This window comes from Chanodichthys erythropterus, chromosome 13 (assembly GCF_024489055.1).
Source record: "Chanodichthys erythropterus isolate Z2021 chromosome 13, ASM2448905v1, whole genome shotgun sequence".
Classification (NCBI taxonomy): Eukaryota; Metazoa; Chordata; class Actinopteri; order Cypriniformes; family Xenocyprididae; genus Chanodichthys; species Chanodichthys erythropterus.
Window position 1 is genome coordinate 4,984,580 of NC_090233.1, and position 15,000 is coordinate 4,999,579.

General features: G+C 37.1%; 1 protein-coding gene across 1 annotated transcript; it reads left to right on the forward strand.

The window, feature by feature from the left end:
- Positions 1 to 8,918: 8,918 nt before the first annotated feature.
- Positions 8,919 to 14,765, forward strand: fzd9a (frizzled class receptor 9a). The gene is made up of 2 exons (XM_067406528.1): positions 8,919 to 11,296; positions 14,661 to 14,765. Exon 1 carries the CDS (start codon positions 9,465 to 9,467, stop codon positions 11,208 to 11,210), a length of 1,746 nt encoding a protein of 581 aa, XP_067262629.1. The 5' UTR covers positions 8,919 to 9,464; the 3' UTR covers positions 11,211 to 11,296; positions 14,661 to 14,765.
- The last annotated feature ends 235 nt before the right edge of the window (positions 14,766 to 15,000 follow it).

Genomic DNA, 15,000 nt, shown 5'->3' on the forward strand with positions numbered 1-15,000 from the left:
CTTGTGTTTGTTGTCTTATGCTAGTTAGCTTAGCACAGTAATTGCTTAGCATGCTAAACTATTGCTATTCTTTCTAATGTGGTCTTCAGTCAACAGGTTAACCAAAACTTAGTTGGCATTAAATAACTTTGCATACTAATATGGTTAACATGCTATGAAGCTTTTTTTTTTTTGTGAACTCTTTCTCACACTGAAACCTCTGCTTAGCATACTGATGAACTTGCATGGCTGATTAGCTCAATGTGTTACGCCACGGATCCCGAATGCTCTGCATCGTGGGTTCGAAACTCAGTGTGACACATGCCCAGACCGCATGAGGTACTGTGGCAGGAAAAGATGCAGAACTTGTGTCTGTTCTAGGCATTCTGCCTAAAACTGGTCTAATCTGAAGCTATCACATGCAATTCCTTTATGTCCAAATTCGTAGTTATTCTTCTTCCCCCTGTATGGTAATCAATGAACCATAAGAAGGAAAATTATCAAATTTGGCATGCTTGTAGTGATAGTAATTAAAAGTAATTTGACCAACTTTGGAGTATCTAGGACTAAGTCTATAGCGCCACCACCAGTTCAAATATTCACTTTTGTAAAGGTTATAACTTTTGAACCCTTTGTTCCAGAAAAATGAATGTCAATACAACTGATTCCTCTCTTCATACTGATCACATTCAATATCTTACATTAAGTCTCCACCCAGTACAGTAGTGGCCATTTTGAAAAGTACAGTATTCCGTTTTTTCACTACTCCTCCTACAATTTTTGTCCAATTTTGTCCAAAATCAGCTCAGGTGATCTTTGGACCGAGCCGCACAGAAATGACTGAATGGATTTTTGATATTCGCTACCATTCCCAAGATATTCATCTCTGAATGTGACCTTGCTTGTGTTTGTTGTCTTATGCTAGTTAGCTTAGCATGCTAATTGCTTAGCATGCTAACCAGTTGTCATTCTCTTTAATGTGGCTCTTCAGCTATCAAGTTAACCATGAGCTTCATTAGCATTAAGTTAGCTTAGCATGCTAATATGGTTAGCATGCTAAGTAATGCTTTTTTGTAAATTCTTTCTTACACTAAAAGTTCTCTTCCACAGATTGTTGAATGTGCATCCTCAAGTAGCTCAATGTGTAAAGCCAGTTACCTGATGAGCTCTGCACCCCAAGATAGTGGGTTCAAAGTGGCGCAATGAGTTGAGAAATGGACATTGGACCCGGAGGTTGTGGGTTCGAATCCCGTGTGGGGTGCCTTTATACAATTGTGTGTAATGAGTCATTTTGATACCTTTTTTATCCAAATAAGCATTGTACTAATCTTTATTCCTCTTGAATGAGATACAAGTGTTTTTAGTTCATTCCGTGTTCATTCTCTGAACTTCTATTCATTTTCATTTCATTTCCACCTGTCCTTCTGAACGAGCTGTTTAGCATGTACATTCAATTTCTGCTGTTTTTGCTCTTCCTGCTCCGTATTGCGCTACTGCCCCTTCTGGGGCTTGGCCCCGAATTGCTGCTTGCAGCTATATTTATAATTAAAATAATTTAAACCTATAATATTTTACATAGATAACTTTTAAGCATAATTTTATTTCACAATTCTGACTTTTTTTTTTCTTGCATTTGCGTGTTTATTACTCCCAGTTCGGACTTTATAACTCACAATTGTGAGTTTATTTCACAATTCTGAGGGGGAAAAAGTCAGAATTGCGGGTTAAATTGCAATTCAGAAAAGACAGAATAACGAGTATATATCTCACAATTCTGTTTATCTTTGTAAGAAATGTGAGATGTAAACTCAGATTTGCGAGAAATAAAAGTCAGAATTGTGAGATATAAACTCGAAATTAAAAAGGAAATCAAAAAACGTCATCGCTGTTTGCAAACACCAAATTGGTCTATAGGCAGAAACACAAGGATAATGAGGTGATGAGACACAGGTGTAAGCAATCATGGTTGATCAGTCCAGGCAGAGGATTATGGAAAATGGAGTCTTTGACAGTGATAATAGTCCAGGGTGGAGTGCCCTCTGAAGGCAATGATGGGCACTCTCACTGGTGATCGTGACAGATACAGCTGTCCTTGATATCATAATGTAGTAAAATGACTCAATAAAGGAATGATATTCAGGAAAAAACATATATATATGTGACGAGCAGGGCGGGCGAGTGCCGTGAGGGAACGGCGCGAGGCCGGTGACGCGATTGATAATGAGCGTCACCTGCGAGGCGTGCCGGCCTCGAGTCTCTCACGGAGGAGCTCCGGAGGCATAAAAGGAGGAGCGACTACAGTGAAGGACGAGAGAGGACCAGGCCTGGACTTTATTTTATGGTTCATTATGTTTGTGTGGCCGGCAGACGTCCGCGAGGGTCCAGTGCCATCGCATGTGGCACCGCGAGGAAGAGCCTCTTGGCAGGCTGAGGACTGAGCGGCAGTGTGTCGGGGAACCGGACACAGAATTTTTTTTTTTTCTCTCTCTTTCTTTTTCCTCTCTCCCCTCTCTCGTCCTGTCGCTCCCCTTGCTTCCGTCTCCTTTCTCTCGTCTCGTCTGTCCTTACCCCCAGGTGCTGCGGCCGCCGAGACAGGCCCCGGGGGGGAGTAAGCGCAGTCGCGGGAATACCCCCCGGCCTGCGAGGGGCGTTGGGGGTATGTGACGAGCAGGGCGGGCGAGAGCCGTGAGGGAACGGCGCGAGGCCGGTGACGCGAGTGATAATGAGCAACAGACTCGAGGCGTGCCGGCTTCGAGTCTCTCACGGAGGAGCTCCGGAGGCATAAAAGGAGGAGCGACTACAGTGAAGGACGAGAGAGGACCAGGCCTGGACTTTATTTTATGGTTTATTATGTTTGTGTGGCCGGCAGATGTCCGCGAGGGTCTGCCGGCATTACTTTCGTTTTGTTTGTTTATTTTGAGATTAAAGTTTTGTTGAATGTTCGCCGGTTCCCGCTTCCTTCTTCCCACGTCTATTGACCTCGTTACAATATATATATATATATATATATATATATATATATATATATATATATATATATATATATATTATTTAGAAGTTTGGTATAATATTTAACAAAAATAACAAAGCAAAACTAAACAAACAAACAAATATAAAAAAAGGTTTGGCACTGCAAGGATGATCATCTGTCCTTCCTGTCTCCCTGTAGCACTGCCTTAGGCACCTTACATTATGGGCATTGCAGTTTATTGCTCTGGCCACATCTGCAGTCCTTATGCCTCCCTGCTGCAGGCCTACAGCATGTTCACACAGATGAGCAGTGATGCTGGGCATATTTCTTCTGGTGGTTTTCAGAGTCAGTAGATAGGTCTCTTTTGTGTCCTAAATTACTGCAACTGTGACCTTAATTGTCACCCGTTGTCACTGTTTCTTAAGTGTCATAAAGAGTTAGTTCACCCAAAAATTCAGTAATTTATTACTAGGGGTGTGACGAGACATGAGACGAGATGAGACGAGACGAGACTCGAGATTGAGTTCACGAGAACGAGATGAGACAAGATTTTTTTTTTTCACTATTTTTAAGAAATCCTCAATGGCGAAAATCATGACTAGAAAAAATATTCTGCAGGTGTATTTGAAATGTTTTAACTAATCATCTTGTAATGAATGTCATTTCAGTTCTACTTTCTGAGTATGAATTATCATATGCAGTAAAAGACAACAATACTCAAGTACTGTAAAAGGTTTTACCACAAACTCAACGGACTGGCTTCTCTTCTGTATGATTTCAGTCTCTTCAGACCTTACTGTACATGATTTATGAGCTTCTACAACTTTTGACCTCCTAACTGAACTCCTTTCCACAAACTGATCATAGAAATAAAAACAGTATAAATAAAAATGGTTAGACTTTACAATAAGGTCTCATTTATTAACATTAATGACCAACATCAACTAACAATGAACAATATATTTGCTACAGTATTTATTAATCTTTGTTTATGTTAGTTAATAAAAATAGTTCACAGTGCATGAACTAATGTTAACAAATGAAACCTTACTGTTTGTGCTTCATAAGATTAAGAGTTATTCGTTTTTATGGTAACACTTTACATTAAGTATCTCAATATTTAAAGAGCAAATAAGATTTTTTTTTTTCTTTGATACAGAGCTAAGAGATGGTTACAACTACACTGCCCAGGCTAAAATAGCTTTCATATTGAGAGATATTTGCATTCATCAGGGAGCCGCTTTCAAAATGTGGGATATTGACATCGCATTTGAATGCGCCCTCGCGTTTACTTTCATTTTCACAATCCCACGTAACTCTGTAAATATGGAGCGGCGGCAACCCTTATCCAACTGAATTAAATGTTTTTTTATTTAAATACAAAGCAAAACGACATTGGAGGCTTAATGTAGACGTAGCGGTGACATATTCTTTTCTAATCATCCTAACCACTCTTTCATGGCAATATCAGGAGACTACTTTTTGCCTCGACAAGAAATCTCGTAACATATTAGTCTCGCGAGATCTCCTGAGACGAGATCTTGTCACACCCCTATTTATTACTCACCCTCATATCATTCCACACCCCTTCCTTCATCTTCAGAACACAAATCAAGATATTTTTTAAGAAATCCAAGAGGTATATGACTCGTCCACAGACAGCAATATAATCTACAATTTCAAAGTCCAGAAAGGTACTAAAGACATCATTAAAACCGTCGTTTGTGACTGCAGTGGTTCAACCTTAATTTTATGAAATGACGAGAATAACAAAATGAAAATAACAACTTTTTTTCAACAATCTCTTCTCTTCCCTGTCATTATACTTATGAAGGTGATGCAGTAAGCACAGTGAAGGCTCAGTATTGGCCAAAACTGCACATGTGAGCTCCACGACAGATGCATGTGATTCTGAAGCAGGAGCTGGCCAATAGTTGGCATTCTGACACAGAACCTGGAGGTGCTGGACGTAAACAACGTGTGATAATGACAAAGAAGGGAAGATATTGTTAAATAAAGTTGTTATTTTTGTTTTGGTTTTGCGCACAAAACATATTCTCTTTGCTTCATTACATTAAGGTTGAACCACTGCAGTCACATTGACTGTTTTAAAGGTGCCATCGAACATTTTTTTACAAGATGTAATATATGTCTAAGGTGTCCCCTGAATGTGTCTGTGAAGTTTCAGCTTAAAATACCCCACAGACTTTAAAAAAAAAAATTTTTTATCTGCCTATTTTGAGGCATAATAAGAAATGCGCCGATTCAGGCTGCGGCCCCTTTAATTGCTTGTGCTCTCCACCCCCTCCCAAGCTCTCGACTCTATCACTGCATAAACAAAGTTCACACAGCTAATATAACCCTCAAAATTGTTCTTTACAAAGTGTTCGTCATGCAGCATGTCTAATCGCGTAAGTATAGTATTTATTTGGATGTTTACATTTGATTCTGAATGAGTTTGATGTGTTTATGAAATATACAGACTGCAAGTGTTTAAAAATAAAAATAGCGATGGCTCTTGTCTCCGTGAATACAGTAAGAAACTATGGTAGGCCTAACTTTAACCACATTTAACAGTACATTAGCAACATGCTAACAAACATTTAGAAAGATAATTTACAAATATCACTAAAAATATAATATTATCATGGATCATGTCAGTTATTATTGCTCCATCTGCCATTTTTCGCTGTTGTCCTTGCTTGCTTACCTAGTCTGATGATTCACCTGTGCACAGATCCAGATGTTAATACTGGCTGCCCTTGTGTAATGCCTCGATCATGGGCTGGCATATGCAAATATTGGGGCGTACACCCCGACTGTTACGTAACAGTCGGTGTTATGTTGAGATTCGCCTGTTCTTCGGAGGTCTTTTAAACAAATGAGATTTATATAAGAAGGAGGAAACAATGGAGTTTGAGACTCACTGTATGTCATTTCCATGTACTGAACTCTTGTTATTCAACTATGCCGAGGTAAATTCAATTTTCAATTCGATGGAACCTTTAATGATTTCTTTAGTATCTTTTTGGACCATGAAAATGTTGATCATATTGCTGTCCATGGACGAGTCATACCTTTCGGATTTCATCAAAAATATCTTAATTTGTGTTCCTAAGATGAACAAAGGTCTTACAGGTGTGGAAAGACATGAGGGTGAGTAATTAATGACAGAATTTTCATTTTTGGGTGAACTAACCCTTAAGGATTATTCCACAGGTGCATGTGGAATAATGCTTTATGGTTCATTGAACAAGCATGAAAAACATTTCAGTCCTTTCCAATAAAGATCTGTAAAGCTTGTTTGGATTTTTACAAAATTTTACAGATGCTAGATCTTCTAATCGTCATAACTGATCTCTGACTAATTTGGTTCTTCAAACGAATTTGTGGATTGGATCCTTGAAATGGGAAGATGTATCAAAACTCGAAACCACGATCAGCAATAAAGCGATTGGCTGGGGGCAAGACAGCAACGTAATGACATCATATAATTAGAAAAGACACCTAACGAAAAACTTGTCGAATTTCTGGACCTTTATAATGAAACAGCCAAGCGAACAAAATGACAGAACAACATAAATGTTAAATAGATCAATGAAATGTGCACTGTTTTTTATTTTTTACACGATTCCCAATTATTTAGATTCACGAGCATTTGTACAGTCATTACATTTTTATTTCAATGTTGCAATTTGCAATTCATTTAATTTTATCTTTGAAGCAGATTTGTTACGTGACAGCATTAATTACAGTTTTAATTAAAAATTAATTAAAGTCAAGGGTTGTTTTCACCCAGCCATTTTTTTCAACCAATTTTGGATTTATTTTTTTAGCCAGCAATATAGTAATATAGTAAAAGGTGTGTTTTTGCTCACCCCCAAATAGGGGCAAATTTGTGGGGTATTTTAAGCTGAAACTTGACTAGACCAGAGACTTATATTACATCATGTGAAAGAGGGCATAATAGGTGCCTTTTAACCCAACCTGCTGGGTTTGTCCATATTTTACCCAGCTTGGGTTTTTTTAACCCAGCATTTATCATTTTAAATTATTGTCCCTGGACAAGTAAAGTACTTTTGGCAACTGCTAAGGCAGCAAGTCCAGGATTAGTGTTGAAGAACCGAACAATCCAAGATCATGCCAAATCGTCATCAATCAAATCCAGCTAACGTTAGCGACGTATGAAGAATGGGCCCCAGATATACACTTTATCATGGATAATCTTATTTGCAATTGACCCAGATTAAAAAAAGATACAATTATAGTTGCATGACTGCTCTGGACCAAAATGACTCAAATCTGATATGCTTTTTCAAATTAGTTCCTATTACTTTTGCATTCCCCATAAAATTTGGTGCACTTTTTCTCCCTGTCCTTGTGGCTGTGACATTTTGGTATCATTTGTCCTAATTATTTTATAAATTCAGCTAAGTAGCATATTTGTGGTTCACATGAAAGCTCTTCCCAGCTTTAATGGCTATATTTGTAACTCTGACTGATTGCCCTTGTAGATGTGATTGCACTGCTTTTATTTTTTGCTCCATTCAATGAGCATGAAGAATAGGCTCTTTCATGGCAGACTTGTGGTCGTGCACATGGAAAGCAGTGCTTAAACAGCTCTCAGCCAAAACAAAATCTGCTGCCAAAAGGAATCCCATTTCATTTATACGAGCAGGAAATTGACCCGTCAGTGTACGAGAAAACCAGGGAACCAATACTATGTATTGCAGGAACATGTCCAGTGCATCTGCATCCTGAGTGCCATGCTGAGAGCTGAGTTTAGGGATAACAAATGCCCACACTAAGACTCTAGAGGCACTCCTCTTCTCTTCTGTTTAGCATGAGAATGGAGGAGAGATGGGCCATATATTGCAGGTGCTGCTTTCCTTACCCCATGCCCCACACTGAAAATGCATAAGCAGACACTAATGGTGAAGTGAGAGCCTTCATGGGCCTCATATAGACCAGAGAATGAATCTGTGTAATTGTGTCTATCTATCTATCTATCTATCTATCTATCTATCTATCTATCTATCTATCTATCTATCTATCTATCTATCTATCTATCTATCTATCTATCTATCTATCTATCTATCTATCTATCTATCTATCTATCTATCTATCTATCTATCATTTATTTATTTATTTTTGTCATACTTTGTTGAGATAAGAATAAAATACATAGTATTTAATGAATACACACCTTGCAAAATAATACATAATTAAAACATTTAGAAATAATATTGCCTTGTTTTTGAACTTGGTTTGAATGCATTTATGCACTGAACTTTTTCAATATCAAGATTTTAGTTTAAAATGTATCAGCAGGCTATAGTGTATTTTAGATGCTGTTACTTGAAATTGTGAATTTTATATTGTAGCCTAATATGATAATGGTAATATGACAATCATTTTGTTTTTACTTTTTAAAATTATTAATTTGTGTTTCCATGCCCTTATATTAATTTAAAAATAAACGAATAATTAATGAAATATCACTATAATATTTAAAAAAGAAAAAAAGTAATTCGTCACACCACAGGATAATATTTAAGTGAACTGCAAAAAAAAAAAAATAATAATAATAAAAAAAATAAATTAGTTAATTAATTAATTAATTTTTTGGGGCTATTTCTCTTATACAGAAATTAGAAATGTAGGGGTTTATTTTGTTTTATTTTATATTAAGTATAGTCACTGCTTTAAATGTCATGTTAACTACTAGTTTTGCTGTGACATTTAGCCTATAGTGTTTCTAAAAGAACGATGACTTCTCAATCATTTCAACATCTCTCATTAAACAAACGCAGCCCTGTTCTATACAAGCAAGCTGTGATCCTCTCTGTGACTGGGAAGACTGTATTTTTATAGTATCGTGGAGGAGGTGGAGTGTTAGGAGGAGCTTGTCAGTCTGTCACCGATCAAGAGCCCGTTTTTAAGAACACAACGAGGAGTGAATGTGAAGCGCAGTGTTTCTATGCGTGGAGCCGCATGACATCGGAAGTTTTCACAGATGGACACTTTCTACCCGTCCTGCTGCCTACTGAAAGTTTATTCTCGTGGATGTGAACGGGAACGGAGAGTGAAACTCTTTTGAAAGAGCGTGTTGTAAAGAGCTTTAAAGTTTCAAATACTGTACCGGTGAACGAGATGTCGGTTTTGACATCCTGTATTGATTGTTCCGATTAATCGCGCGGACTGACGGTCTTTCCAAATACTTCCTGAAACTTTAGACGTTTTGGATATATTTAAAACTGAATCACAAAGGATTTGTTTTAAAACAGTATCAAATGAGGCATGACAATGAAGATATCCAAAATTAATATCTTTTTTTCTTCAGAAAAAATGACACATTTATTGTCAATTACTGTATGGTGGACCATGAATTGACTTTTTCCTCCTCAAAATATAACAAATGTTACTAATTTCTGTTACAAACAAAACAAGACAAATTTCATCTGCATGGCATTGGATGTACTAATCATTTTAAGACTTTCTTGAGGTTATCACAATGGCCCATTGCATGAAGACTGTTATTGTACTCTTTCAGTTCTTCATTACTGGATCTTCACTGGATATCGGAGCTTATGATTTGGAGCGTGGCCGCCCAGCAAAATGTGAACCCATCACAATTCCCATGTGCCAGGGAATTGGCTACAACATGACACGGATGCCCAACTTCATGAATTATGAAAGCCAAGAGGAGGCTAATATTAAACTTAATGAATTTGCTCCTTTGGTGGAGTATGGATGTGATGTCCACCTGCGATTTTTCCTGTGCTCTCTGTATGTGCCGATGTGCGCCGAACAAGTGTCCGCCACCATCCCGGCATGCCGTCCTATGTGTGAACAGGCAAGACAGAGGTGTTCACCTATAATGGAGCAATTCAGTTTCGGCTGGCCGGACTCATTGGATTGCTCAAAGCTCCCGACCAACAACGACCCAAATGCATTGTGCATTGAAGCTCCCGAAAATGATACTCAACCTGAGACTAAAAAAGGCGAGGGAATGCTGCCGGTACCTCCAAGATCCAGGCAACCTGCGGCTGGGAGTGGACGTACCTCAGTTGACTCGCGGACCTGTGATAACCCGGAGAAGTTCCAGTACGTGGACAAGAGCGAGTCCTGCGCGCCTCGTTGCACTCCTGCGGTGGATGTCTACTGGTCAAGGCAAGATAAGGACTTTGCGTTCATTTGGATGGTTGTGTGGTCAACGCTTTGCTTTGTTTCTACAGCATTCACAGTTCTAACCTTCCTCCTTGACCCCCAACGCTTTCAGTATCCTGAGCGGCCCATCATCTTCCTCTCCATGTGTTACAACATCTACTCTGTGGCCTTCATTATCCGCTCGGTGGCCGGGGCTGAGAATATCGCCTGCGACCGGGAAAACGGAGAGCTCTATATTATCCGGGAGGGTTTGGAGAGCACTGGCTGCACCATAGTCTTCCTCATCCTCTATTACTTTGGCATGGCCAGCTCCATCTGGTGGGTCATCCTCACCCTCACCTGGTTTCTCGCCGCGGGAAGAAAATGGGGCCACGAGGCTATTGAGGCGCACAGTAGCTACTTCCATATGGCCGCCTGGGGTATTCCTGCGGTAAAGACCATAGTCATCCTCACTATGAGGAAGGTAGCTGGGGATGAGTTGACCGGATTGTGTTATGTAGGAAGCATGGACAGTAATGCTCTCACTGGCTTTGTGTTGATCCCTCTTTCCTGTTACCTCATTGTTGGGACTTCTTTCATCCTTACGGGGTTTGTAGCCCTCTTCCACATCCGCAAAATCATGAAAACCGGCGGCACCAACACAGAAAAACTGGAAAAGCTCATGGTTAAGATTGGAGTCTTTTCCATTCTCTACACTGTACCTGCTACTATTGTAATCATATGCTATTTCTATGAAAGACTCAATATGGATTACTGGAAGTTCAAAGCTCTGGAAAACAAGTGTGTGTCCTTTCCTGGTCGCAGGAGCGAGGATTGCTCTTTGGACTCATCGGTTCCTACAGTAGCTGTGTTCATGCTGAAAATTTTCATGTCATTAGTGGTGGGCATCACCAGTGGGGTTTGGGTATGGAGCTCAAAGACACTTCAGACCTGGCAGGGGTTGTGCAACAGGAGGTTGGCCGTGCGGACAGGCCGCAAGCCCTGCTCCAGTGTCAGCTGCAGCAGCTCCCACTGCCATTATAAAGCACCGGCTGTGACACTTCACATGAACAAACCAGACGTGTACACAGACAGTCTCACACATGTTTGAGACTAAAGGCCTCTGCTTTGGTGCCATGCAGACTTTAAAAGCTTGTATCGTGATGAGATGCTCAGGTTGGACTACAACTGATCATGGTAAATGTCACAACTCCTGTCAAAAGTGGCATTTACAAGCCTTTCCTTGAAATAGCAGACACAAAGTAGAGGTCACTTCAGTAAAGAGAAGGTTTGTTGTATGGAACGAATGTAACTGAACCAGAGAACATGCATGGCAGAATGCTTTATTTATTGTGGTTATTTAAGTATTGACGGCTGTATAGTTTTGTACTGTATGTTCTATACTGTATATAAGGAAGAGTATTAAATAATTTGGCAGTATATTTTTATCAAAAGAGGAGCAATAAAACATTTATTATGATGTCTTTTTTCTCTATTTTTTTTTAATCATCCCAGTATTTGTCATAAGGAACTATATTGTTATTTAGGGTTACATGTAAAATGTTGTACATGTACAACTTTTTCTTTCTCTCTGAATTATGATGTTTTTAACATTTTTGATTAAAATGGATTTTTAATGGTAAGAAATACAGTGAAACCACATGTAATAACTAAACAAGTTCGCATTCCTCAAGGACTGGTAGGAATAATTTCCTATACTGCAGTCAATTAAATGTAACAGATTAAGAATATAATATAATATATATATATATATATATATATATATATATATATATATATATATATATATATATATATATATATATAAAACACATCTATCTAGTGGGAATTTGGTGAATGTTACAACTCAAATATATTAACATATATCAAACCATCTTACAAAATCATACACATTTTACCAAGCCAAATTAACTGCAGTCATTTCAAAAACAAACAATTGCAACAGATGATATTTAAAATGCAAACCATATAGTAACTAGTGTGTGTGTGTGTGTGTATATATATATATATATATATATATATATATATATATATATATATATATATATATACATACAGTAAAACCAAAAATTATTCAGAAATTTTTTATATTTTTGATATATTTTTACTAGTGGGTGCAGGACACTATAGTTCATTTATGTAAGTGAGGATAGCAAAATAGCAAAATAAACTGTGACATATTATGCCCAAAAATTCTTCATAAAATGGACTACCAGTAAAATGATGCAATGTTTTGCTTAAGTGTTATCTGACATAATTAATATAAATGATTTTCTGACACAAAGTTTGGTTTGACTATGTATATATATATCTATGTATATATATATATATATATATATATATATATATATATATATATATATATATATATATATATATATATATATATATATATATATATATATTATAAAATACACTTCTTAACTCTTCTTAACTCTACACTTCTTAACTTAATTAACTCTTCTATCATTACTGTTTTCTTTAAATTGTTTTAATTGAATCATCCTCTATTCCTGTGCCTGTGCAGATATTGTCTAATGTTTTGGCGAGTCTCAGGCTTTGGAGCTTAAAGTGCTGTTACATTTGGTCGTAAAAAAGGCATGTTTGTCTTGGAGCTCATAGCCTAAACTTCACAGTGCATTACCCACATGTAGCAGTCTGTATAAAGTTCAATTAACGCATGGCTGTTTTCAGTTTTCAAGTTTACAGTGCAGTAGCATTTATAAACACTAGTGTTCTGAGTGCACAGCATGCTGCATCAGCCAGCAGACTAGAAAAAAATTGAATGAAATGTTCATGTACTGGAAGATGAATGTTTACATTTTATTTAATACTACAAATTTTACTAATTTGGCAACATGTATGGTTAAGGCTGGGCTGATGTTAAAATAAGATTGTGGAGTAAATTATAGCTTTCTTTGGCGGCCAGGGTTATATTTAGATTTATTAATTTAGCAGACACTTTTATCCAAAGTGACTATGGGGAAAGATATGACATGACAAATGAGGAGCATCACAAGCAATTTATTAGTGCCAACAATATTTGGGCTACACAATTTCATGTCTAAATTATAAGAAGGTGCCAGAATTGAATTGATAACAGATTTTAAATTCTTGTTCAATGTGAATTCAATTTTAATTATATGAATTATGATTATTGTATCTCCTGTAAGTCTTGTTTTAGTAATATATAGTATTTCATTTTTTCAGTATACATAAACATGTTATCATGGACAGAAAATAAGCAGAATTTCCACAAAAGATTTTGAAAGAAGTCTCTTATGCTCACTAAAGCTATATTTATTTGATCAAAAATACAGTAAAACACTAATATTGTGAAATATTATTAAAATTTAAAATAACCATACATTTTCTATTGTAATTTTTCCTGTGAAGCCATTACATAGAAATCTGATATGCTGATTTGATGCTCAAGAAACTTTTCTTATTATTATTAATGTTGAAAACAGTTGTGCTGCTTAATATTTTTTTATAGTTCAAAAGAACAGCATTTATTTGAAATATGATTTTTTTTTGTAACCATATAAATGTTGCAAAAACATTTACTTTACTTTTGATAAAAAATGTATGTATCCTTGCTGAATAAAAATGTGAATTTCTCAAAAAAAAAACTTTTGAACGTCAGTGTGCATATATAAACACAAGGGGTCTCATTCATGAAACATTCGTAAATATACGAGTAAATATGTGAGTGATTTGCTCGTAAAGAGACTTTCCCGAAAACTCTTCTCCTGATTCACAAATACTTCGTAAACGTCAGAAGTGATAGTGAAATGTGTGTGTGTTAATGAATTCAAATCACTTGTAAATGGGACGCGCGTGCACACTCATTCTTAATTACCATAAATCCCGCCCATTAAATCCGACTGACAACTATATATTGGCATCATATTATGACACCAAACGAAGGATTTTGGACATTTTATAGGAAAAAATTTCCATAACAAATAAGGGGCCATTAGTTTGCCCAACCGTATTGAAATCTATCCATTATTTGATTAAAGTGCTCCGTTTGCAGATGCTATTACTGGCTCTCACAATAAAAGTAAAAAGAAAAAACGTATGTAATTACTATATATAATATTTTTTCAAAATGCTGTGTAAATATGTACCTTATTAAGGTGAATTAAAATGCAGCCTTATTAATGAGCAAAACGTTCGGATGTTAAACGCACTATTTACGCGTGGCTGGGAGCAGGTGTAGATTTCTTTTGTACCAACTAACATTTGGAAAATACGAACATTTTAATGAATCCGAAAATTTACGCCAGAACCACTTTACACACGATTTACACAAAAAATCGTTCTGCTTGTGTTTCATGAATGAGACCCAAGTTCTTTCTGGTTCTCAAATCTGATTGGCTGAGTTTCACTCTTTGAATCACTCCACTTTCAGCATTCTCACAGCGAGTGTCATGGTGGACTGTGGAATTTTTGAGAGTATTTTAGGTGAGAATGAAGATGTTTAGACCTGAAATATGTGACTCAAATATATTTATTCATAGCACCTTTTTTACAGTTTAAGACGTTTTCGAAGATGCGAGCTCCAGGCCGCCAGCAGCCGTTCAGTGCTCGTGTACCCGCTGAGAACAGCTTCATCGTGGCCAGTGCTTCGGGGATTTGCCGCTGTCTCTTATAGAGGTTAAACATGAGATATAATTTCATTTTGGGTACAAAAAAAGGGCAATCTTTGGTCTTAATAATATATTACTTGTTCCTGAGCAAATCGAATTGGGCTATGTTTTAATTTTAATAATTTAATATTAAGGCTATATTTAACTTACATCCTGCAGAGCACTGCTTTTGTACGTTTGACTGAATTGTACTTGTGTTCATTTCCTTTTGTCATTTATGATGGC